Here is a 25,116-nt window from a genome sequence, read left to right on the forward strand (position 1 = left end):
TGCCTTATCTCGGATACGTATGAAGTACAAATATGTACCTTTGGCTGGACACGCCCCCCTTTGTTTCATTACTATCTGTATACTGAGGCTGAGAGACATAACGAAGTTACATGTGCTGACCGGCATTTATGGCATGCCCCCCCTATCGTCTTGAGTTATAATCGTCTGTCACTGATATCACTCATTGACAGTCATGCTCCGGGAATTCGTCGCCAGCCACTGGTCAATCGTCCCAAACTACCACGGGTAAACCCCGAGGCTACAGCCGAGTCACTCACTGTAGATTGTAAGGAAGTCGACCAGTGCAGACCCCTGACCCTCCCGCCACGGGCGAAGATCAAACCAAGTATGAACTTCACCTTTTACGGTGTGTGCAATGGCTGATGTGCTTCTTACTTTGCATCATGGCCATGACTTCGCATATCGCGTGGACACGTAACAATCGTGCTCGATAATGGCTATGTTCACTACCATGGTGCACACACGGCCATCGTGTAGAGAGTGCCTGCGACTGAAAGAGCTCAGTAACGTCAGCTTCCATGAACTTCGTTCGACCAGGGCACCCGTTCGGTACTTCCCGCCATGGATGAGCCTGTCTTCTTCCTCCAGACAGGCCATTGAACACCGCAAGGGCTGTGATCCATGCGGCCCTGCTTCTTCTCTCCCCTGGAAACGCGCGCCATGTGTCCGTCCCGCTTCTTAGGGCATGGCGGACAGACAGCACCAGAACGTCGGCTCCCAGGTTGGGCATCAGAGCGACTCAGCCGAGATCAGAGAGGGAAAGGAAGAGTAAGCAAAAGTTGGGTCTGGGATCGGTAGCGCCCTTATTGGCTTGCTGCTACGAAGGCCCATTGCTCGTTCGGCGTGGCATCCCATTATATCCCAATCGGGGCTATCCATAAAGCGAACAAGAAATTCCCGAACGGGTTTCTCATTCACAGGGCTCTCTTGACGGGATCCCTTGCCATTGACTGATGTATGCGTATATACTGTACATCTTGTCATCTTCAACCAGTGGTTGCCACTTACGTCTGTCAGGAGGATGTGTCCGCCAGCGCGTTTTTACTGTTGGGTAAGTAGCACGCGTCTTCCTCATGGTTTGGCATTACCAGATACTTCTTAACCCGCGTGCTCCCCGGAGAACTCATTACACACCAACCCCTAAGCTCATAGCTCTCCGTTCGAGATCTCAAACACATGATCACCAACGCTGCTGCCCTGATTTAGACCACAGAACCAACCTAGTGATACAACGGCCATAGGCAGATTTGACCGTGATCTGGCAAGCAGCAATGAGCACATACCTCCCATACCTGGCATACTCGGCATAGAAGCTAGTTCTGAGCATGATACACCATTGAACTTGTACATAACCATATGTAACATATATTTCGCGAGATAACATTCTTGGATATGAGTGTACATAGTCGGTAGTAATCTGCTCTCAACTAAGTTTCTTCCCCATCAAATCCGCCAACTCATCCAGCAACTCGACCGTCTCCGCCGGACTCGCGATCCACGCCGTCGTGCCCACGCTGCGCGCCTTGAAGTCGTTGGAGCCCGCGCTGAGGAACTGGTCGCCCACGTGCAGCGTGTTCTCCCCTTTGATCATCTGCCCGCTGCCGCCGCCGAACCACTTCTGGCACACGTTGACGCCCCAGCTCTTGTCGCCGATGTCCACGAACACGTCGCGCCCGCCGTTGAAGGCGCAGAAGGGCACCACGTTGTTGTCGAACCCCCGCCCGCCCACGCTCATCTCCAGGATCTTCTGGACCACCAGCACCGTTTCCTCGAGCGACTCGCGCGGGATCCGGTTGTTGGGCGAGGTCGGGATGATGCCCACGGCGCGGTCCTTGCGCATCAGCGTCGCCGGCAGGTTCATCGTCTTGATGCAGTCGCGCAGGGCCGCCTCGGCCACGTCCAGGAGCGCCGCGATGTTGGTGTCGGACCAGCTCGCCATCTCCGGCGTGAGCCACTGGTCCCGGGGGATCGGCGCGAGCAGGTGCGGGGAGCTGGCACTAAACTCGAACAGGTAGTTGGCCTCACCGCCCATGATCAGGATGTTTTGCCTCTGTTGCGGTGTCAAGTCGTGGGACTGAGCAATGGTGTCGAGGAGTCCGTGCAAGCGGGCATAGTACTTGTCGGCCGTTGTGTAGCCCGCGGCGGTGACGATGCCGATCTTGACGTTCTTCCGCATGAGATCGATCATCCGAGAGATGACAGGGCTATCCGGCAGCAGCGACTCGCCATCGTCATAGAGGGTCACATCACCATCGAATGTGGCCAGTTGCAGGGTGCCGTATGTGGTCACCGCCATAATCTGGGCCGAGTTGAGAATCAAGCGGACATCGTTGAAGGAAGGCGACACGAAGCGCCGCGAAGAGATGAAGCGTTTCCTATCCTGGTACTTGAAGGCCGCCTCGAGCGGCAGCCTTGTGAAGAATTGGCCAATGGTTGGCACGAGCAGCTTCAGTTTGGATTGGAGGGCTCTTGGGTCGGCTTGATGGGCGACTTTGGTTGGCACACCCCGTTAGCAACACTTGATCGAATGAGATAACCCCCCCAAAAAAGGGATAACCGCCACCCCCTGGCTGACTTACTGTGGTCGTCCAGCATAAACTCGACGTCTCTCATGATCTCGGCATATCGGCGGTGTGCCTCCTCGGACATGTGGGTGAAGCTGGTGCCGGCGGTCTGGAAGACGCCTGTTGGCTGGGAGTAGAGCACAAACGGCACAGCCAGGAGACCCTTGATCCATTCTGCGACGGGTTAGTATAGACGTCTGCAGAGAGAGGTGGTTTGATCCGCTCTGGGTGCTTTCCAAGAATTTACGGTCGGTATCTGGCAGGTGATGATGTGTTGGCGGGCATCACTTGTCTGGGCTTCAGGAAGCCCCCACGCCTGCGCGAAGGAGATGAGGGGTTGTCCCAGGGAGAAAGGCCGGGAATAAGGAGCTGCAATACCTATGAACTGGTCTCTCCTGTGTGTCTTCAGGGCATCTGGTGAGGGTTGTTAGATTCAGTTTGGAGATTGGCATTGGGACGGAAGGATATGGCACCTACACTCGACTCTGTAGCGGGTGGTCATGGTTGCTGTTGATGAGGGGCTCTCGGCTTACGAATAGAGTGGAGTGTTAATAGGGAAGAGATATCGTTAAGAAGAAGAAGAAGAAGAAGAAGAAGAAGAGAAGCAAGGTAGCGCTTAGGTATTATAATAACAAATACAGGAGAGGAGAGTCTGAAGCGACGGTGGGTATCACGATATGCAATGGTTGGTGTGTGCTTGTGTAGATGTGTCTGGTTGTGTTGTCTGGGGGAGGGAAATGGGGGAAGGAGAGCCGGCAGCCAAGTGCAGCGTGGCGGAGGTCGCCGGCTGCCATTCAACCATTCCAGGTGACCGCCCAGTCAAAGCCAAAGCGCCGCCCCAAGGTCCGGCGACACAGCTGAAACAGTGGTGGTAATCATAGCAACAGCAAAGCATTGTTCACGAAATATGGCGGGCGGGATAAGGTGTCAGTAAATCAAATAGAGATCCTGACGAAAAAGCCCTTGCATGCTCAAAAGAGTATAGCAGATAACCTCCCGCAGGTGTGCAGCCTGCGTGCATATCCAAACTCCAAACACGGCAGGATAAGCGCCAGATCAGGGAAGGTGGGTTAATGAATGTAGTGTCAAACATCAATGCGACTGCCGCCCATTTCCCCCACACTCACATCCCACCATCCCACCATCCCATCATCCCATCATCCCGCCGTCCTACTTACTATATCATCCCGTCTCCAAGTCCAACTAAGTCTTCGAGTAGGTAGGTACGACGAAGAAGGTAACTCGACCTCCGCAGCCGTTGAGATCAAGATCGAACGAACCCAATCAATCCAAGCAACCAGTCAATCTTCCCATCCCATCTCGTCTCATCATGACGTCTATCACGCCGACGTCGCACACAGCTCACTGGCCGTCGTCGTGCGAGTGATGCACCCGCCCGGACACGTCGACTGGCACCCCTGCACCGCGATGATGGTCTTGGGCCCGTCGCAGCCGCAGGGCACCACCAGGCTGGTGTGCTCGGTGCAGCCCGGGATGGGGCAGCGGATCGGCGTGCAGTCGGCCGGCTGCGTCGTGCGGATCACCGTCGGGCACGGCAGCGACGTCTTGGTCGGCCGCGGCGGCAGGATGATGATGCTGGTGATGACCACGGGCGACGACGTCGGGTTGGTCGACGTGCGCTTCGTGGGACGCGGCGGTGGCCCGCAGGCTTCGTTCTTGGTCCGGTACGTGATGTCGCAGCCGGCGTTGGGGCACTCGCCGCCGCAGGGCGCTACCAGCGTCGCCGTCGGGATCGAGGCCGGGCAGCCGCAGCCGTTGGTGACGGTCGTGACTAGCCGGCAGTCGTTGTTGCAGTTCTGCGCGCAAGCTGGGTCCACGATGGATTTGGTGACGGTGGGGCAGGCCGCAGCCGGCTCAAGAGCACCACCGTCGCCGAGGACAGCGGCAGCAGTCACAGCAGCAGCCTCTTGCGCAGTCACGACGCTGAAGCTTGAATATCAGTACATGCATATGTATCGAGGGGCTGTTGGTCATCTTACCCGGCAAAGACTGCCAGCGCACTAATGAGAACAGCCTTCATCTCGTATGACTAAGTGCCTCGGAGTTTTTGATATGTCGTGATGGATATAGCCGAGGAGGTAAGCTATGAACGGGGATGACCAGTACTGACTGATGCGTCGGCATTCGAGGAACACCAGGCCAGCGAATCCCAATCTTTATATACAAGTCAGAGCGCATCTTCGGTCGTCGTAAGGTTGTCCGGATATAGCCACATGCCTGGGCTCGCTTCTGCAGACTTAGCGAGCGAGACTTTGCATCGAGTTCCCGTCCCCTGCGATTGACATACATACTCAGGAACACTCTCGAGCGTTAAGCTTATCAGTCTCATTTCTAGGCACGGGATGCCGTCCCCAGTTTCCGGTTTTCCCAACCACGGGTTAGTATATATCAGCCAGTCAACCAATCTACACGCCCAGAAGCGAGTCCTAATTTTAGACCTGGGTCTGGAACCTGGTTTCCTTGAGACCCATTGCTACCCGTTCGTCTTGGTAGACAGTGAGCCTCCGGTAGAATGTGGTCGGAGAGACGGTCCAGAAGGCACACCGTACCCAGTTGTCAGTCGAGAACCAGCTGAGGGTGTGGACTTGTCGGGATCTCGGGGCCTTGTGTACCCATACAGGTCTGTCAGTCAACGAGGAACTGATATAATATGAGTATGTATTGCTTCATTGGGCTACCCCCTAGGTAGTGGGAGTTGTATAGGAGTCTCGCCAGCCAGAAATGGTGACCTTCCCCTTTGGCTCGCATCGGAGGCCGGCTGATAGTCTCGATGATAGCATGCTCTGGTGTGGTCACGATACTTCCAAGCCAACCTGTCCGAAGTCTCACTCTACATTCGGGCTTTGCCACGCCTAGATTGCAAGAACGAGTTTCTGGTGCTCTACAGGGGTCATCTACCAATCTACCCAATCAGGTCGTGTCCTGCCATCCGGATTGGACAACTTGAGCCGGGATCATGATGTCTCCACATTACAGATGCTACTGACCAGGCCCCCTTTTTAGCCTGAGGCTCGGGGCTCAATGCCGACGAACGAAACCTTTCATATAACTTCATTTGGCCGTTCGCTGGGCAATTTACAGCCAGAGTGCCATCGGCCCCAAGCTAGGCATAAGCGATAGATTAATGAGAAAGAGCCAACTCACCACCACACACCTAGACCGTTCCTCCCTTTGCTCCAGGATACCTAAGCCGATACTGCGCGCACCTCCCAGTCGATGGAGAAACCGGATCATGCTGCTATCACATGTAGGGTTGCATGATGCATAGCGCCTTGTTCTTTGTCAGCACGAGAGGAGGGACATGACGGAAAGCGGTTCCGGCCGCAGTCGTCGAGCTTCTTGGGCGCGGGTCGGAAGTTAATTCTGTATCCATAGATCCAGATTGCCGGATTGTCTGGAGTGAGCCGGCGTGTGGAGACCCATGTTTGGTCGGGGTTATCTTCTGTTCCCTCGAATGATTGAAACGTCTGGTTGGTTCAGAGGTTAGCGAAACCCCTGGATGAGCCAGGCCGGTACGTAGAACGGTTTTATGATGAAGTGGGCGAAGAATACAGCCCGGGATACTGGAAGAGCAGATTTGGAGAGAGCTCAATGATAGGTACCATCTACGTATTGCATCATCATTTCGTCTACGAACGATTCTTAGTGGGAGCGAATGGGGTTGACAAGAAGAACTGTTGCGAGATTCACGAGATCTCGCCGTTCCATCTGATTCATTAAGCTACATACAGCTGGAAGATATCTCCTGGAAGATATCATGTTTGTTATGTGGGCATAAGTCCAAGTCTTGTGGAACATGCGTTGCTTGTTCCTCCCTATCAACTTGCAGCCTGGCCTGGCCGCTCAGGGCAATGAATGAAGGCGCTCTCTCTACCCAACCGAGAACGAAGTGACTATCTTACACATCGTGGTGCTTGTCGCATGCCTCGGTGCGCGCAATAATACCATCACCACTGGGCCAGGCAGCTGCCAAGCCCAAAGTAGTAGCTGCCCCCGCCGAATTCCTGCGCTTTGCAGTAGTGGAAGTGGTGGGAGAAAGACAGCGATAAGCAGTAGAGCGGGTCGTGTGGCTTCTTTATCCCATCAGGCCAGAAGGTGTCATCCTCGACGTCGGAGTTGAGAGCAACCGACCGCCACATGGAGCTCGCCCGCGCCACCTCCAGGCCTGTTCGGGTTTGGTGGGACTCGACGGTGATGTCCGCGAGGGACGAGAACAGCCCGGATACGTAGGATGGGTAGAATATCGCCGTGTTACGCGTAAAATTCTTGGGCAGCATGACCGAGACACGGGGTGTGACAGGCAGGAGGAGCCGAGGGTTATCAATTGGAGTGAGGTTGTGATTTGATCGCCACGGACCGACGATGTAGCGTGGAAAGTAATTGGGTTCCTTGTCCAAGTTGTCGTACTTGATATCAAAGTGACAGTGGATGTGAGATAGGAACCGGCGCAGGGCTTTTTTGTGGCTTTTGGTAACACCCTCGAACATGAGACCAAGCACAATGGAAGCCGGACCGGTACCTGCTGCGGAGGGATGTCTGATGCTATCCAGAAGGACCCGGATCCCCTTACCCACGAGGATGACCCGGGCGCCAGAGTTCTCGAACTCGGCGACGGCATCGTACAAGGGGAGGCCGAGATCACGGAGTGGATCCAAGAACTTGCGGGCATCTTCCTTGTTGAGTGGGATGCGCGTCGCCTGGCGCAGGGCGGCGACGTCGCTGGCCGAGAGATGATCCAAGATCATGGTGCGCAGCTCGGCCGTCTTGAAGACCTGGTCATGGGGAGGAGGACGAGTGACGACGGGGGCTGATGAGCTGCTACCCTGCGAGCCTATCGATTCTCGAATATTAGTACTTCTTCCCTAGGAATGAACTGTCCAGAATTGTGACTCTCGAGGTACTGTATGAACAAAGACTAGCGACTGGAAGAGGAAGGAACAGCCACTGGAAGAGGAGAAGATAAACACCAAATTCCACTTACCGCTTGCGACGACAGAGGCCGCCGAGTTGACGGGGCATCCTGCATCAACAGATGCGGATTGGGAGGTCGCGAGATCCATGATGGCTATGTTTACGTCTCGCGATGGAGGCAGCAGTGGTTTGTGGGTTGATTCGTGGATGCTGTATCAATGCTGGTGAAGTTATTGGTGGCAAGCCCGAGTGGTGAGTGGTGGAAGGTTGGCACGTCCAAGTGGTGATTGATGGATGGCGCCGAAAGGAACTTCTACCACGAAGTCATATCGATTGATACAGCATGGGCGTGGCTGCCGAAAAACCAGAGTTGGAAAAAAAAAAAAAAAGCACTGCGTTGTCTTGACATCTTTACAGCACCTGCCCTTCAGTCAACCCATCTGTATACCGAAGGATCTTCGAAACGACCAACGACCAAGGATCAAAGATGAACAATGTTTTGTTCGTTAGTCAAGACTTCACACCCGACCCACCTGTACACGAAGCTCCTCCGAAACGACCATCGACCAAAGACGGCCAAGGTTCTTGTTTTTGTTTGTCAAGACTTCATGAATATTTTACTACTTAAAAAGGGGGTGGGATATTGTTTGCACGATCTAAAATCTTTCCGACCACGAACACACCGCTTAACCCGAAGGGAACCCAAAAGCCGCCATCGATAAAAAACCCATCCTCGAATTCCTCGACGTCTTCCTTGTCGCGCTCGGCATTGGGGGGTATAAGGTTATAAGACTGGCCAAAACACGGGGTGGCGGGGGACCATCGCTCTTCTCTCGACTACACCTAACCCTCCCGCCCGGCCAACGCTTTATCGTTGCAGGGCAACGAACGGACTACATACGCTAACACAAAACGACATCAGCCTGACTGATATGGTTAGCCACAATAAGCCAGTCAAGCCCATTTTCGGCGTTCCTCGGCCATAAACCTGTGCTATATCGGCACCACAAGCCGCCGTCGCTTGAAGGGGGTGATGTAATATTCGCAGCCAACATCTAGGGTTGGATCTCCCAACAGATGACCTGAACGGACCGGGTTCTAGCTAGGGTTGATACCTCCGTTAGGTGACTGCTGACCAACTGCGCCCGATGCTTGTGCGGCCAATTGAGCCGCGTTGGCTTCGGCCATCTGTAACGCCATCTGGGCATGGGCTTCTGCCTGGTTGATCGCGCCTGTAATGACCGCCTGCTCTTCCGCTGACAGGGGCTGCGTCACTGTGCTGTACAGCTGCGGCTGTTCTTGTTGCATTTCTACCGCCACATATATTAGTGATACGTTCTCTTGAGCGAAGGGGTTTCTGTGATGCACTCACTCATGAAAGCCACACGGAACAGCTGATATGGATCGATCTTGTCAAGAGGCGACTCCAACAAGACACTGTCCTCACCAAGCTCGTCCTCGCTGTCGTCTGCTTCCTTGTACTGGTTCTCGAGTCGGCTGAACTTGGCTGCTTCCTCATTCAGGAACTCCAGGTAAGCCGTACTCTCATCCTTGCCCTCGCTGTTTTCTTCGGGCTCCTCGACCTGCCAGTTGGTGTCGTCCTCGGCCCACTCGTCCTCGTCCTCGTAGTCGTAGCTCCCAGCGTCGAATGTGAAGTCGTCTTTGAGGGCCTGTTCACGGTTCTTCTGGGCATTTGGCAGAGTCCTGAAGAGAATGGTGATGCCCTGGAGGAGTCTCGGCCAGCCAACACAGACACTCTGAGGAACCTGGTCAGCCGGCAGGCTGAGCAGAGACACGATGGCCACGATGCAAAGCTTCTTGTCGTGAACGCGCGTGAACGAGTCCATGTTGCCGAACCACAAGCTGAAGAATTTGTTGGTCCATCCCTTCTGTTCCAACACCGCTATGGTCAGCAGGGGGTTGTAGTAAATGGCGTTGATAACCATCTCCATCAGATGGATCTTGTAGCTCTTGACTTTGACATCGTGGCTGCTAAGCACTGTCATGGCCATCGAGATGAAGCCCGTAACGCACTGATCAATGTGACCACGCAGGCTCAGCATCATGGCCTCCGCGAGCTTGCAAGCACAGATTCTATCCACGCCACCGACTTTCTGGTCAGAGAACATGTCGTTGACCATTCCGTAGAGCGCTTGGACGTATTCGGGCTTCTGCGTAAGCTGGCCGGCGCCGTACTGAACAAAGTTGTCGAGGGCGGGCAGCATGTCCTCAAGGTAAAGTTCTGCTCCGGACTTGAAGGTGTTGTGAATGAGCTCGAATGCTTGCCACATGGTGGGCGAGATGCTCTTGGCGGCGAATGTACAGCTGTCGATAATCTCAAAGACTTCGTTGTAAAGATCTGTTTCTTACAATTGTTAGAGTTGCAGAGATACCCTCCACTCACGCTTGGCATAACGTACCGTAAAGTTTGTTCTCGAGAGTAACCTGGATAACTGGCATTAAGACGGCTTCGATGTGAAGGAGAACATCGGGTGTGCTCTCCAACGTGAGGATAAGTGTACCAATGGTCTGCAGGACACCAAGGGCTGTTATGCTCTTGTCATCCAAGTAGTCACCGTACTCGCCGTCATCATCGCGCGAGTTTTGCTTCTCCAACAGCTCCTGAACGATACGCAGATAGGTGTCCCGCAGCTGCTCGCTGAGAGCCACAGCAAAAGGCGTCAGCTCAGTTGCGAAAACCTCGACAAAGTCCTCCATCACGTTGGCGAGGGCGTCAATATCACACTCGTTGGCCAACTTGAGCAGTTGCTGCATGATGGTCGGAATGCTCTGCTGCATGCTAACGCGGATAGCGTCGTGTCGGATCAGGGGCTGCAGGGCCAGCGCGGCAGTGACACGAACCGGGAGATCAGTGTCGGCCATACAATCCAGGATGTGGCGGTAGATGACAATCAGGTTGTTCTGGTCCTTGAAGTTGAGCTGCTCGAACTTCTCGATCGTGTCGCAAGCTCGCGCACGCAAGTAGCCCATGGGACTCTTGAAATCGGGGAAGACGTAGCGAACCAGGAAGTACTCTATCTGGTCGGCGATAGGGCTCTTCTTTCCGAGAAGAACAGGGGCCAGCGTGCCGATCATGCGCAAAGCACCCTCCTTGCCAATATGATCTTTCTTGTCATCAGGCGCGGTTTCGTAAGTGCTGACGACGCTGTTGATGAAGGACAACAGGTCGAACGTCTGCTTTCGCCTGACCTTGGTAAGGGTTACCAAGAAATTTGTAGCCGCCACATCGGGCGAGGACACCTCCTCGTAGAAACTCAGTTTTCGGTGAAGATATTCCTCGGGCTCGTCCTCGAACTTCTCGACGTCCTCGGCACTCAAGCACAGCACGGGGAAAACCAGATGGGTGACGAGGTTGGTCAGGTGGGCGCTCAGGTGCGGCCACATCTCCTTGGGCCGGCAGCACTCGTCGAGGAAGACTAGCGTATAGGACAAGCACGGCTTGCTGAGCCAGGCCGTCTTCGAGACCCATTTCTCGATCTCCTGAAGGTAGTGCTTCAGGATTTCGGGAGCGACGGTCACGATGAAGTCCTTGGCAAAAGCCTTCACATCGTCGCCACTGGCAGTGACGGCCGAGGGGTTGCCGTGTCGGATGAACAGCCTGTTCAGGTTGAAATAAGCCCACTTCTTCGCCTTCCACCAATGGTGGCGCTCTCTGTCGTCGAGATCCTCGGGCATGGCCGCGGCGGGAATCGTCTTGGAAACGGTGTGGAGGAAAACGGTGCACCAGCCAATGTTGACGGGCTGCTGCTTGAGGAAGCTGGATAGCTCGAGCTGGTTCCGCGGATTAGCACCAAATCAGGTATCACGGGGTAGCTGCTTACCCAGGTGGCGTGCTTGTAAGCCTTGAGAGCAATGTGAAGCATCTCACCAGCCTCGTTGCTCTCCTGGTTCACCAATTCATTGCAGATCTCGAGCAGGCGGGGGAAGCTCGCCTCGATGATCTTGTCGAATTCGGCGCGGCTGCCCTCCTGGCTGCCCTTGAAGCGGTAGGCACGGCAGGTGACGAGGAGACATTGCAGGCCAGCGAGGACGGAGAGAGCATCGTTAGCGTGTAGCAAGCGCAGTGTAACATCCATGAAGTTGGGCCATTTGCCCGGGAAGTCGAAGTGGAGGATGCGCTGGATGGTCTGGAGCAGCTGTTGTCGGATGCTGCCCTGGCTGGAGGCCAGGATGGGCAGTATGCGGTCCCGGAACCTGGCCTTCTCGTCCTCGTCCAGGACAACCTCGTCGGGGTAGTGGTCCGACTTTGCCCAGCCGCGATTCGTTCGGTTCTTGAGGTAGATGACGGTGGAGAGGCGGATCGACTCATCGGGCTCGTTGGTCAGGATGTCGAGCAGAACATCGGTAAAGCCGGGGTGGGACTCGGCGGCCTTCAGCTCGAGTTCGCCAGCTCTTCGGACATTGGCATCGGCGGACAGAGTCGCGACTACGCGACTCCTGATGGCTTCGACATTCATGGTGGCGGCCTAACCCTAAGGAGGGGGCTTTTTGTCGAGGGGAGGGACGAATGCAGGGCGGTGTCGTTAGATATACGAGACGAAGGAAATTGAGAAAGGAATATTTGGTAATTGGACCCAAAACGATTTCAAATAGAAGATGCCGCCAGCGTCAACAACGATAACGTAGTGCGAGCGTCGCCGTTGACAGCAAGCAAGCAGTTGGGAATGGGAATTGTTTTTTTTTCTGCCACTCGCACAACAGGTCGTAAGTAGTAGAATGGCGGGGCAGCAAGCAAGCGGCGTAGTTGCAGAGAGGCACGCACGCACGCACAGAAGAGGTGTGTGAGGTGTGAGGTGTGTCGGTAGGTAGGTTAGGTCAGTGGGTAGGTGGGCAGGCGTGCAGGCAGGCAAAGACAGGCCAGATGAGTGGACTGTGGACTGGCTGCTGGGCTGCTGGCCGCTGGGGGAGGGACTCAGGTAGGTAGGTGCACGTCCGAAAGCCAAGTCTACCTGGCAAGTACATAACCTAATGATTTCTATTCTATCTCATGTTTCTCTGTGTCTGTTTTCTGCCCAAGGTGGCTTTGCTTGGCTTCCAGGTAGGTGACAGGAGACACAGGAGAAAGCAGACAGGCCACACTACACTCCCTCGCTTACCAACTCATTTCAATAGCAAGGTCGACTTCTCTCTCCCTCGATCCCGTGCAGGCTTTGGCGGGCATGCAGCAAAGACCTTTCCTGGGCCGGACGGGACCCTGGCGCTGGACTTCGCAATTACACTAGCAGATCTAGGGGAGGATGGTCTGGGTAATTCGATCGCTAGGCCTGTGAATCAGGGCATTATTGGAACAGGTTAGGAGATGTGTCAGGCGTTAGGTGCAGCCTAGGCATAATCGATTCATTTCAGCGTAACAGCCAACCGGATGCAGCGCAAGCAAGTGGTGCCAAAAGTTGAGAGAGGGAGAGAGACGGAGGGCCAGCGGCGGCTCAACAAGACCAGATGGGTAAAATGTTCCAATTGGAAACAAACCGGGGTAATTGCTATTTTGGTGGTTTTTGTCTAGGCACGCTGTAACCCTTCCATACCACATTGCATACTTATCCCCATTTTCAACCACGAACAACTTGAGCTCGATTTTACACCAGCATGTTGGAAATATTTTCTGGATGCGATTTTCCGAGGAAGTATCAACAGCAAGTTTCTAGTAACTCTTGATTTTCTGTTGAAATTCTAGTTGGCCTCGAATGTGTGTGTGCGCATAACATATGTGTGTGTGGGCAGGCAAAATCTTCATGTTACCAGATAGGATTCTTTGGGCAAAATCAGGGACTTCCTGGCCAAAGATCCGCGGCCTAGGATTTGACGATAAGGCAGAGAAAAGATGGGGCTCAAACAGCTGAGTGGAAACCCCCTCCATCAGTGGTCAATTGAAGACAGCCCTTGCGGGAGTGCACTTCAAATCGGAATGGATTTATCTGATCGAGGAGGTAGCCATCAATCAGAAGGGCAATGATAGAAGGGCAGCATGTGCCTTTTCCTTTTTGGATCGACTCCTGACGGGCGGCTGTTGGCGAGGACGAAATTGCGTTCTGCAGAAGATAGGATCGATCTATCGCAAATCAGTTCGAGATGAAGTGGTGTGGTTTGCTTTTCCGTTAGCAGTGACCAGGACCAGACTGGACCTCAGTGAATCAGGTACTGCGCAGGTACTTGGGATGTACTTCCACCCTTCCCACCCAGCGAGCAACCCCTGCCAACCCGGTTGGGAACCCTTACGCTTGGGCATTAGCCGTCCGTCATCGAGGGGTCGTTTCTGTTTTTTTCCTCGGTCGGCGTCGTGGGATCATACCTGCAACGCCTCGGTTCGAATTTTTATCGTAATGTCCCTTTTACTATGCACTCAAATCACATGCATAATGTGCCTTGCTGTGTAAATGAGGACAGTCGGGATACATGTTTCCGAATCGCAGGTTCCGCCCGATTTAGAAAAAAAAAAAACAGATTGATCTATCCGAAGCCAGGGGGAGGGACGAGAGCACGGCCGCATTTGTCTTTGTCCTGTGGAATGACATCCATTATGACATGACATACAATGGATGGATTACCCCTCCAAGTTTGGCAAATCCATGGCAAGGCGGTGACGGCAGCGGACGGACGGACAGGACAGGACAGGACAGGACGGGTGCGGCGTCTGATCTTATTTTGCTCCCCACAAAATCCTCACGATAAACTCGTCCCTCGCAGTATGCGTAATGCAGTTATTGGATGCCTTGGACCATGGTAGATGACGGCAGCAGTAGGCAGACAGATCAGCTGGCAGTTTCTGAACGGCCTTTGCTTACTTGAGCGGCCGCCATGTTTGTTGTTGTCGAAAAAACACGCACGAGTTCTTCCATGTTGGTGTACCCTGCCTAACCGGTCTATTCCTTGTCGCGAGCGTGCGTGCGGCGTCAACTTCTCGGCAAGGGGCATTTACGACCGAAATACCGACGTGCCTGGCAGGCCTTCTGCCGATTCCGCTTAAGAAAAAGCTCTCCATCCTAACATGAAGCCTGACCGTGCTTGCCTTGATAATTGAGTTGATCCTAACTGCGCTGTCAACATGAACCTTGACGCCTTATATGCATGGCAACCTCCGTCAGCCTGCATTGATGACAAGCCCCAAAGTGTAAGTTACGAGAATACACTTTTACCCATGTTTCTTCACAAGAAATTAATGGACGTGGTGCCAATTACCAATCCCTCGGACCGCCCGAAGCGCATTTTACTGCTGCTGCTGCTGCTGCTGCCGCCGCCGAGCTGTTTGTTGATGATCGGATCTGCAAATTCGAAGCATACAATGCAACCTCTTGATTGTCAGGTACTCGGGCGCCACCATGTCTCCCATGTTACGCAATGCAGTGTGATTAGATTGTGGTCGCATCTCCAAAAATTGGTTCGACTCTAGCGAGCATTGATGAATGCCAGAGAACGTGCAGCTCCATGCACGAGATGTACCTGTTTCTGTGTTTGGAGGCTATAGTAACATGAGTCGCAATCGTTCTCGTATTGAGGCATCGTTCATTTCAGTGTCATAACCTTGGTCTTCAACAAGTTGGACCTGTGATGATTGGCCGAGGCAGATAGAGCGTGCAGCTTTACTCAAGATGTAGCTGCTTCAATACAGATATCAATTATCCGTCTTCAAGCTGAAATGCGCCATCCAAGTGACACACAGTGGTTCTCGTAAGGGACACCCAGTAATTTGCATTCCTAGAACATCTGCTCCTACTGTCCCATCCGTATACCCAATGCCCAAACGCCCAATCCAGACGATAACCCAAAACATTCATTACATGAGTCTCAATGTCCAAGCCAAACACGCGTGCCATGCCATCCCAAATCAATAGCAGCAGCGATATGGATGCTCCAGCACCCAATTCCCGAGAAAAAACACCGGCACGACCAGGCATCGATCGGCCACAAGCATCCAGGATCCCACACCCTCGGGCGGTGCTAAACCAAACAAGAAAAGAAAACCCTCGCCTATTCGAGTCAGCTGATATCACCTTGTCGGCGTAGGTTATCCTGAAGTAAGTCCGTGGAAGCAAAATAGAGAGACATGAGCAAGACAGCTACTGACAATAGCAACAATGTTTGTGTCCGGCTGAATTGATGTCCTGGAGGAATTGAATGATAGTCCACGGAAGTCCGGAAGAAGTCCCAATGGCGGAAGAAACAGCAGCAAGGCAAATTCGCGTATCCAATGTATAATGGCCAGTACCAGTGGAAAGACGGTGTTGTTGAAATCCAAGGGGACTTGTCCATTGATGTGGCATGGTTTTTGAAGTAATAGTGGTTGTAGTCGTAAATCCGGCTGATTGGCGATGTGAAATGGCAACTTTCCAACGAGTTCTCCATGGTGATGTTCCAGGTAACCATTTGGGCCAAACTATTGAACCTCTGAGTCGTGTATTCAACCTTCCCGGGACAGAGTCCGATATTGATGTTGCTTGTCCTGGAGCATATGGCCAACATGCTGGATCCTTTTGGGAAATGTCTGCAAACCGTAAAGTGGAAATCGACGTCCAATGTAGATGGCATGAAACTGAAAGAAACGGTCTCCGTGATATATGGGCTGTGAGATGGCGAGTCGGCGTCGCTGATCTCGGTTTACATAGACGTGCAGTGATTGGGAGGGTGGACTCTTACCGACACTCGAGTTCGAGTTGATTGTTTTGACTTTCTTCCGACCTTGTAGGGGCTCAAGGTCCAATCCGAGTCCAGGCGGTAGAATTCCGCAGGTTCGCACAGGATATGTGCTTTCAAGGTCCTTGATGGTGTGCTTTTGAGCAATCCCAATGGCATGTGATCCGGTGGTTCCTGTCTCCCAAGGTTGGGGGTGTGTTCCTGGCCTCCTGGCCAAAGTCCTCTGGTATCCGGTGAAGGGAGTCCTCAAATGTCATCCGGGAGTAGAGTCCATGGAAATCCAGAGCTGGCGTTGAGATGTAGTCTTTGCTGCAAGTTAGTATCATCCTGAAACAAGTCAAATGATCCAGGGTTTGCCAGGATAGAAGAGCGGCGTTCTTGGGAAATCCTTCACGAGAGGTTGTCATATATATACACTGTGCCCAGTGCTCACCTTGCTGTCCGAATCCGAAGCCCTATCTATTAGTCAACCAAAAACAAGAGTTCTGTGTCTCACCATTCGCCTAGTGCGCCGTTGACAGTGGAATCCATGAACCGGAAGATACAGAAAGCAACGCAAAAAGCCTCCGCGATTCGGCAGGATCCGGACAGCAAGTTGGCAAGGGATGGTTCTTCAGATGAAAGTAAGTCATTGCTCCGTCATGAGGTTCTCTTTTCGCCTCCCGATTCCCAGGTCTGGTATAACGTAAAAATGGCCAGTTTTGTAACAAAAACGTGCAAAAAAAAGAAACAGGAAATAGTCATCCACGGGTCTGAATCGTCCGTATGCAATCGTAAAGACCCCGAAGTGCGCCATCGCCATATCGGGTGGTCGCATGCGAGCGCGCCACATAATGTGTGAAAAGTCCATATCCGGGAGAGAAACGTGGATGATCCAGGGAAATAAAGGTGTGAACCTTTGGGTATCAAAGGGCGCAAACTTGCAACCCTTGGCAGCAATGCGAACCTCGCAAAGATGATCAATCCTGAAGGCAATGCCGGTGGGGGGCAGCTGGGCTCCAAAAATCCTCTGGCAGTGGAAAGGAACAGTCATTAAAGTATAATGTGCAAGAAGTTACTCTTGCCAATCCAGGGCTGGGAATTCTCCAGATGGTGTCGCTCATCGACCGCTGCGATGGCTGCGATGCCTAGAATCCGTGTGTCGGTCAACGCTGTCACGGTTGTCCCGGTTGTGGCGCGAAGACGATCCACTGCTGGGCGCCTGGGTACTGGGAGGTTGCGCCGAGTTGCGAGGGGGAGGGGCGTTCTCATACTGTGAGTCGTGCGTTGATGCGAAAGCTCCTGCGCCTGCTGGCGATGCTATAAGAATCAGAAATCACTGTGAACCAATCTTTGGACGTCTCATGTACGTACCGCGCCCATAAAACGAGTCGACCGGCTGGGCCGCCGAGAACCCTGCCGGGGTTGGCGCCGGGTTTTGTGAGTAGTAAGCACCAGAGCTAGTAGTGAAACCAGGCTGACCAGGCGGTCCTGAAGTTACATAGACTGGTCTACCCTGAACCATGGTTGTGGCAGGGACGGGCTCTCCCCGGGGACCGGTTGTGTACGCAACATTGGCACCATAGTCGCCACTGCCCGGCGCGACGGTTCGGTGTGCGCCAACTACCTCGTATGGCCTTCCTCCCGAGGGGGCTTGGGTAAATCCTGACCCGGATATGGAGGCACCACTCGGGTACGAGTCTTGGGGCGACTGGGCAAACTGGGGCTGGCCTGTGGTATAAGCCTGTTGGCCATACCCACCGCTTTGACCTGCGTAAGGAGATGAGCCTGGGTATCCGGAATTTGACGAAGCACCATTGTAGCCTGCGGAACCAGTCCCTGGGTATCTGGGAGCGCCAGCATCATAGTTATCACGCGAGGCATCCGAATATTGGTTGGCACCTTCAGTAGGACCGTAATACTGACGGGATTGGTGCGTGTCCGAATTGCGGTATTGGACTACGGGGAGTTAGATTTCTGCACGTAGACGCCAGCTGAGGCGATAGTACCTCCGACAGGGTTGCGCGCAGTTTGCTGCCGCCTCTCTTGGTCCCATCGCGCAGAATCTGCTTTCAGATCTTCGATCATTGCCTGCGAAAACCATCGAGTCAGCAGGTTGGCCTCATGGCTTGGGTGTTGTTGTTGGTGGTGGTGAGTCTTACTGTGGTTAGGTTTCTGTAGGCTGTGATGAAGTAGCCTTGGACGACTTGGCCAGTTTGCGGGCTCTGTGCAGCAACCCATATCAGCAATTGGAACAAGGGATGGCGGAGCACGAGGAGAAAGTACCTCGTAGACGCCGGGCCGGACGAGTGCATCGTTTCCAAGATAGCGACAGATGTCGGCTGTTATTACTTCACGATCTATGCCATCTCTAGGTACGAAATACTCGTTTTGTCGATTCGACGAAGCCGGCGGGGGCTGAGCTGAACGTCCGGGTCTGGAAGCCATCTTGATCACGGGTGACGGCGGCGGCGTGGAGATGGTGTTTTTTAGAAAACAGAGAGATGCCGGGGCGACGATGAGGGTTGGGAGGGACGTCGACGAAGAGATAATGAAGAGATGAGAAAGAAGAAAACAAGGGGGAGAATGGGGCGAGATAAACCAAGAACTGAATGGTGAGGGGAGCACCAAGCCCAAGTGGTGGAGAGGAGAGAAGGAGAGCGGCTAGGCGTTCTTGTTTGGTGGGGTCTTTTTTGGAAAAGAGAACAAGTACGGCAGCAGGAGGAGCCTAGCTGGGAAAGGTGGCTCTCCGGCTGGGAATCTTCCACTCAGGGTTTCCTAGGGGAACCCGACCAAGCCTTGGCCGCTACCGCGTCACGTCGTTGGCGGACAGGGGTACCTGGGAGTGGGTGGCTGGCTTTGCCTGTCTAAGCCCAATCCTGGTGTCGGTGGCGAGAAACTCACTGGCCCAGAAGGTCTTTGGAGCCGAGAGGCAAAGAGAAGAAAAGAAGAAGGGTGGTTGTACCGAATGATTGTGTCTGACACACCAAATGCTGCCAGTGGACGAAGGCCAATCTGGGACAATGCAGGTCTGGACCAGTCAGGGCAGCTGTGGCCGTCAGGTGAGGCCTGGGAAGTCCGTTGCAGGCGAGCGAAGCCAATAGGCAGATCGATTCCCAATACGGTGGAGCAGTGTTACTGTGTGATCAGAAGTGCGTGGGAGCTTCTGGTTGGCTGCCTATGTCTCTTATGCGAGAACACACAATTCAAGAAAAGATGACGGCCGGGCTTTGCTTTCTTCCAGAAGACAAATTCGTCCTCTCCAGGCTAGGCCCTAGGAGGAGCAGCAGATGAACGTATGTATTTATGGGAGTCAAATCGAAGCCCGTGAACAGACGGGCTGACTCGTGTTTGTCCTGTTTGTCCTGGCGCTATGCAGGATTTGATGCAGCAAGTACGGTGATGCACGCGATGTGGGCAGCGGCGGTTGATGTTGGAGAAAATCAAACGATACCGGAAAAGCCGAACTGCAAGTGATCGTCGGTCGGGAGGCGAAAAAGATGACGGACAAGCAGGCTTCGCTTCACATGAAGGAGATGCGGTGTCGTCTGGGGTGGTAGTGGTACTGTATTGGTGGCAGAGGTTGTGGTGGTGTGGCTAGCAGTGTGTTGGATTGAGTGCAAGTGGGAGGGTTGAAAACACCAGCAGGCAGAGGTACATAGGACAAGGTATTATTGCCTGGCCGCTGCTAGTGGACGTATTGTTGATCTGGCGCCGCGAATATACCGGGACAGGACTGCACGGAAGCTGGTGCCGGCGAATACAGGGAGAAATAGAACAGGAGATCTCTGACGATAGGTAGGACAGGCTGCTGACCATCCTTCGCTGGGCACACAATGGGAGATGAGAAAGGGCGCTGGCTGGCCGGGTCGATGGGTTGTTGAGGCCTAAAGACGGCCTGGCTTCCCTGTTACAGTACCTAAGGGGATGTGCTAAGCAGGAGCTCCAGTCGGGTACCAGGAACGTTTGCGCCCGTCCTTCAGTGGGGTGGGGGGGGGCCTTGCTTGCCGCCTGTGCTGTGTGTTGTGAGTGTGCTGTTTGCCGCAACCTTAGGTTTTAAGCTGACCGCAAGAATGCGCCAAAAAGAAAGACGTTGTCGGTGGCCGGATTTAGGCTGGCCCTGAGGTTCTGTCACAGCACAACGGAAATGTGCGGGATCCTAATGCAGCTACGCGAAAAGGCTGATTGATTGATGAGCTGGGTGAAAACTGAGAATGTGCAAGAGGCGTGCGAGATCTCTGGCAGGGAATACCTCCCAAGATGCAGGGAACAAGGAGCATCTATATTCTACACAGCTTCTGGCCCTTGCGACAGCATGCCGTGCCAAATGGCAAATGTTGCCCAACAGCAAACCTTATTGTTCGCGGCCGTCCGTCCCTCTGGCCCAAGCCAGAGCTCGACGTAGCACGGCCGGCGACCATCACCGCTGATGCCCTATCAAAAGAAGACACACCCGGTATATCATTCGCGATTGGTGGTATCTAAAAGTCAACAGCAATTCTAATAAATAAGATTTGAAACAACAACATGTTGTCTCGTCATTTTCCTTCGAGTCGGACAGACATGCGACGAGGCTGGTGGTCGTGGTCGGCTTCGTGGTGCTCCCGCAGCCCATGGGCTTGCTTTGCTTACATGGCCAGAAACCACACATGTTGCCAAGAAGTGGATTGGGTCAGGACACGGAAGCCCTGGTGAAGCCATCCAACTCTGTCAACGTGTCGTGTCTGCTGCACTGAGACTGCAGGCTGGGAGGTGCCTGCTTGGAATTGGGTAGCAATGCGTAGGGTCCAGATAAATACAGTAGTCATCGGTGCCTAAGCTGCACGACCAATCATGGCCTCGTGGATCCAGTTCTAACATTGAAGGCTTCTCTTGGGACGCTCCTCCTCCTCCCTAGCTGCCTGGGCTCGACGTCAGTGCTGGGAGACAAGTGCAAAATTCAAGGAAGGAGGCCGGGTTTGGGGTGCCTTGTGACGCAAATAGAACCTCCTTCTCATGACACTTCAGGTGACATGTTTGTCAATAGAATCGTGCTTCTCGCTGTCTAACCCATCCATCCATCCACATTCCTTCCGGACACAGCACGCCGGTTGCGAGAAGCGCCGGCGGCCTTATCACATTCGGGATACTATCGATGAGTCCATCGCTGTCATCCCCTCAAATCGAAGATTGAGAATCATGCCATTATGATGCTCGTGCGGAGGGCATTGCCTACTCACAACACCGCATCCCCCGGTATCCTGCGATATAGTAGGTCGTCTGTAGATGCCGGAAGGGCTGCCGCGAGGGCCGGAGGCCAACTAGTTTCTGTGGGCTTCTAAACCGACGCTTCTTTCGACCGACTAAGCAAGCTCGAATGCCTTTGTGCCTGAATACTACGACCTCCCATCTGCTAATCGGTCGCCATTTCCCGCTCAGGCAGGAGGAGGCTGCACAAACATGGCACTAGTGGTTCAGCCTACAGGCGGCACCCAAGCAGCCCTCTTCACTCTTCTCCCCTCTAACCCGCCCAGGACACATGTGCGTCCAACTCGACGTGAGATTATGCTTCCTGGCCCTTGCCGGATCTGTGATGGTCCCGGTTGGCTGGCGCAACGGAAAGATCCACACGATGTGGTTTGGGTGTATCACTCGCTTCCAATGATACACAGCCTCGGGTCATCCAAAGTTCAGTTTGCTTTGCTTCTTACCGCTGCCTCGCGTTGCCTGCCGCGAGGTAGATGCAGGAGGTTTCTGATTGCGTGGACCGGCGGGTCGGTTGGCTAATGTCGAACTGCCACGTTCTTCCTCTTGGAGGTCCTTAGCGAAATGCCAGTCCAGATGACTTTGGTGCGCTTCGGCGTTTTCAAGCCTTGCATGACAGCGCGAGCATGTATAGTCCGTGATTGGCAACTGCCGGGTTTTAGTCTCTGTCGCAGATGCATCCTGTTCTACTTGAAGACTCGCATCATGCTCAGGGGGCGGCTGGTTTGCGACTGTTTGGTGACACTGATGTTCTCTGGCTTCCTCGGCCCCACCATCATTGGCATCACTGGACGATGACGCCCGTGCAAGAAACCGTTGAATACCCGGGTTGTCGGTCCTTCTCCTTTTCTCTGGCCTTGCTTCAGAATGGGGGTCAACGCTGGCCTCGCGAGAGGACGACATGAGGGATTTTGCTTCCTCGCCTTTCAGCAGGAAGCCCCCAATGCCCATGTTGCCTGTGACACCATCTTCAAACCCTGCGACGCTTAAGCTCAGGTTGGCGCATGGCCAAATTCTTCCCTCTAGAGCTATTTGGTTCATGAGATTCTTGGCAAGTTCAAACAAGGTTGTCTCGTCTAGTATCTTGCCCTGTGGAATGGCATTCTGGCGCGAACGTGTCTGTCCCCCGTGGCGGTGATGAAGGTTAATTGTCTTGGGCCGCCGCTTGTTCTCCAGGACCCCTTCCTCCACCAATCGCGAGAAAATATCGGCAGCAAAGATTCTGAGCCATCTGACAGCCTGATCCATGGTGTTAATGAGCGGACGGAAGGACTTGGCCGAGAGCATCGACTTGATCTGTGTGCGTGCATTTACTTCGCTGGTGTCAATCCCGCGAATCGTATTGTAAAGCCATATGCCTGTGTCCTCTCCTAATTTCGCCTTCATCTGTTCAACCGGGACGGCAAGTAGCACCTTGATGGAATCCGTCTCGAACACAGACGTGACCTGCTCGCCAAGCTTTCCTCCCAGGTTCCGAATCTTGGTGACTTTCATGTCTGACAAGAAGTGTTGGACGGCTCGGTTGCGTATGACGGTCTGCTGGTTGGGCTTCTTGTGGCCGGAGCCCAACTTACTGAGCATCTTGTTGGACGCAATGCCAGCAGAGCATGTGTACCCAATCTTCCGCCGGACTTCTGCACGTATGTCTCGTACAATTTCCGACCCAATTAGGATGGCCACATCGTCCCAATCCGGGTCGTCTGCTTCTGCCTCCGCGTCATCTAGGTCCACGAGCGCGTCGGCTTGCCAGTCGAGGGCGCTGATTGGCGGCAGAGGCAGCTTTTCTGTGGGATCATCGTATGGGGGAGGGTTGGCCAGCTCTGGGAATCTTTGCAGCAGAATCGAGTGGATTTGGGCGGATAAATCAACGAATACCTCGTCGATAGAAGCCTTCTCTACCTTTTGCAGATTCGCAGGAAGGGACTCTTTAATGAGAGCAAGAATCCTTCTCGACTGCAGTCGGTACGGGTCCAAGGATACCTTGTGAGTTCCTATATGAGAGGCGGCATCTTCATGGTAAGCCCATTTCTCATCTCCTTCTTTCCAGGTAGCAACATGCTGAGCTATGAGCTGGGGACACATCTTTTTCGCCTCTGTGACAGTGCAGTGTCGCCCAATCCCAAACTTGCGGGCAGGGTAGTTGACGGCGATTAAACCTTGCCTGCATGTAGTGTTAGATCTCGTGGAAACACACTTGCTGCGGATAAGACGTACCATTGCTGAACAGCCAGTGGTTGGTCCTCGGGTGTTCCTAGCCGAACCATCTCGCACTGGGCGTAGAAGGCATCAAGATCAATGTGAGAGACGACCCTCAGCGGCGATGAAGTCGAGTATGACGTCAAGAGTCCGAGTTGTCTGTACGTAAACTGCGACTTTCGTCGACCCGTCCCGTAACCTGGGGATGAACCCTGGAATATGGGCGAAGAAGGCATGGCGATGACGATGACGATGATGGGGTACGAGTTTGTGTGTGCGCGTGAGGCAACGACAAAGGAGGTATCGAGGTCGGCACCTCTTGGATAGCACGCAGAGATGGGAGCCAGCTAGACCGAGCAACGGTCAGCAATCGTATCGCGGCAACCAGCCCATGCTTGTCGTTGTTGGAGGAGTAATGGGCCGGGTTTTTTTATCAGCCGTTATGGGCAATTCAAGCGATGATGTTGTAGCCACGGAGACGTCTCCGTCCAGGCCGAAGAATGGTTGAAGAGCATGCGAACGCGGCAGGTTTTCGTCTGAACTTAGTCGCGTCTGGTCGCTATTTCTGGAAAAGTGGAGAATATCCATCAACTAACCAGGACCTTAGGCAACCGCAAGCTGGAGATCGAGTTCGAACTCTACCTACCCACGGCACATCTCAGGACGTACATATTATCGCATCTAATATATCATATCAGCGTGTACCATATGCAGCTGCTTCCCATCGATCCACGCAAGACCCGGTAGGTTCCCTGCTGGACCAGGGTTTCATGGATGAGCTACATGTGTTCCGACTTCTCCAGGGCCGACAGCGCAGTTGTTGCCAATTCCCAACTATCGCTTTTTGCCCCTGACTATTCCTGGCATGCTTATAACAAGCAATGACCTACCGTCTGGCAGTTTCCCATGAAGTTTTGATGGTAGAATGGCCACGTACTTTCCTCCTCGCATTCTCTTCAGCTGAAGCCTTGGGGTCCGAAGTAACTCATGGGAGTCTCGCTCGTGACATTTCTGAGTCACAGTAGGTAGTCAGTGGGGGTGGGGGCCAATACCAGCGAAAATAAGAAAGCCGCTGAAGAAATCGGATCCGTTCGATTGCGTTTCTCGAATCGGCACTGCATCGACGAGTCTCAGTTGTCAAACAGGATAGGCAGCCGTTGAAGAGGAGAAGTCACCCCCACTTCAATCCAGCCAACCTATGTTTGGACAGAGGTAGTAGGAACGGTGAACACGACATCCGTGGGAAACGTGGACGCCGGGGAGCGCAATACGGTACTAGGCGAGAGTTTCCGTGCCATCCAATTTACTGGTTTTGGCCCCCTATTTCTCTTGTGCTTAGGTAATGCAGAACACCCATGCCCTGTTTCTTCCTGTATACCTTGCTGCAGGCATCGCCGCGAGATCATGTGCCCATAACAGCATTTTCATCTACTTGGCCGGATACCTGCAGTGTATCAGCGGGATTGACACTGACTAATGTATAAGATACAGTATGCAGTCGTCTGCATTCACCAAAATGGCGCATGTACTG

At 53.6% G+C, this 25,116-nt stretch overlaps 6 protein-coding genes across 6 annotated transcripts; all 6 read right to left on the reverse strand.

Moving 5' to 3' along the window:
- Nucleotides 1–1,444: 1,444 nt before the first annotated feature.
- Nucleotides 1,445–3,087, reverse strand: PG986_010446 (IMP-specific 5'-nucleotidase 1; the record flags this gene model as incomplete). Its single annotated transcript, XM_066846668.1, has 4 exons — nucleotides 1,445–2,511; nucleotides 2,601–2,759; nucleotides 2,964–2,999; nucleotides 3,063–3,087. The coding sequence occupies 4 exons, from the start codon at nucleotides 3,085–3,087 to the stop codon at nucleotides 1,445–1,447; spliced, it is 1,287 nt and encodes a 428-aa protein (XP_066696159.1).
- An 838-nt stretch (nucleotides 3,088–3,925) lies between these two features.
- PG986_010447 (uncharacterized protein) lies at nucleotides 3,926–4,626 on the reverse strand (the record flags this gene model as incomplete). The annotated part of the gene is made up of 2 exons (XM_066846669.1): nucleotides 3,926–4,529; nucleotides 4,586–4,626. The coding sequence occupies 2 exons, from the start codon at nucleotides 4,624–4,626 to the stop codon at nucleotides 3,926–3,928; spliced, it is 645 nt and encodes a 214-aa protein (XP_066696160.1).
- A 1,927-nt stretch (nucleotides 4,627–6,553) lies between these two features.
- On the reverse strand, nucleotides 6,554–7,666 carry PG986_010448 (uncharacterized protein; the record flags this gene model as incomplete). Its single annotated transcript, XM_066846670.1, has 2 exons — nucleotides 6,554–7,437; nucleotides 7,588–7,666. 2 exons carry the CDS (start codon nucleotides 7,664–7,666, stop codon nucleotides 6,554–6,556), a joined length of 963 nt encoding a protein of 320 aa, XP_066696161.1.
- A 949-nt stretch (nucleotides 7,667–8,615) lies between these two features.
- Nucleotides 8,616–11,995, reverse strand: PG986_010449 (Importin-beta domain-containing protein; the record flags this gene model as incomplete). The annotated part of the gene is made up of 4 exons (XM_066846671.1): nucleotides 8,616–8,827; nucleotides 8,890–9,876; nucleotides 9,938–11,309; nucleotides 11,360–11,995. 4 exons carry the CDS (start codon nucleotides 11,993–11,995, stop codon nucleotides 8,616–8,618), a joined length of 3,207 nt encoding a protein of 1,068 aa, XP_066696162.1.
- Nucleotides 11,996–17,265: 5,270 nt separating this feature from the next.
- PG986_010450 (uncharacterized protein) lies at nucleotides 17,266–18,593 on the reverse strand (the record flags this gene model as incomplete). The annotated part of the gene is made up of 5 exons (XM_066846672.1): nucleotides 17,266–17,465; nucleotides 17,520–18,104; nucleotides 18,155–18,236; nucleotides 18,308–18,370; nucleotides 18,432–18,593. 5 exons carry the CDS (start codon nucleotides 18,591–18,593, stop codon nucleotides 17,266–17,268), a joined length of 1,092 nt encoding a protein of 363 aa, XP_066696163.1.
- A 3,210-nt stretch (nucleotides 18,594–21,803) lies between these two features.
- PG986_010451 (sister chromatid cohesion protein eso1) lies at nucleotides 21,804–23,821 on the reverse strand (the record flags this gene model as incomplete). Its single annotated transcript, XM_066846673.1, has 2 exons — nucleotides 21,804–23,550; nucleotides 23,604–23,821. The coding sequence occupies 2 exons, from the start codon at nucleotides 23,819–23,821 to the stop codon at nucleotides 21,804–21,806; spliced, it is 1,965 nt and encodes a 654-aa protein (XP_066696164.1).
- Nucleotides 23,822–25,116: the final 1,295 nt, after the last annotated feature.

This window comes from Apiospora aurea, assembly GCF_038362705.1.
Source record: "Apiospora aurea strain CBS 24483 chromosome Unknown utg000007l_segment0_segment0, whole genome shotgun sequence".
Taxonomy (NCBI): domain Eukaryota; kingdom Fungi; phylum Ascomycota; class Sordariomycetes; order Amphisphaeriales; family Apiosporaceae; genus Apiospora; species Apiospora aurea.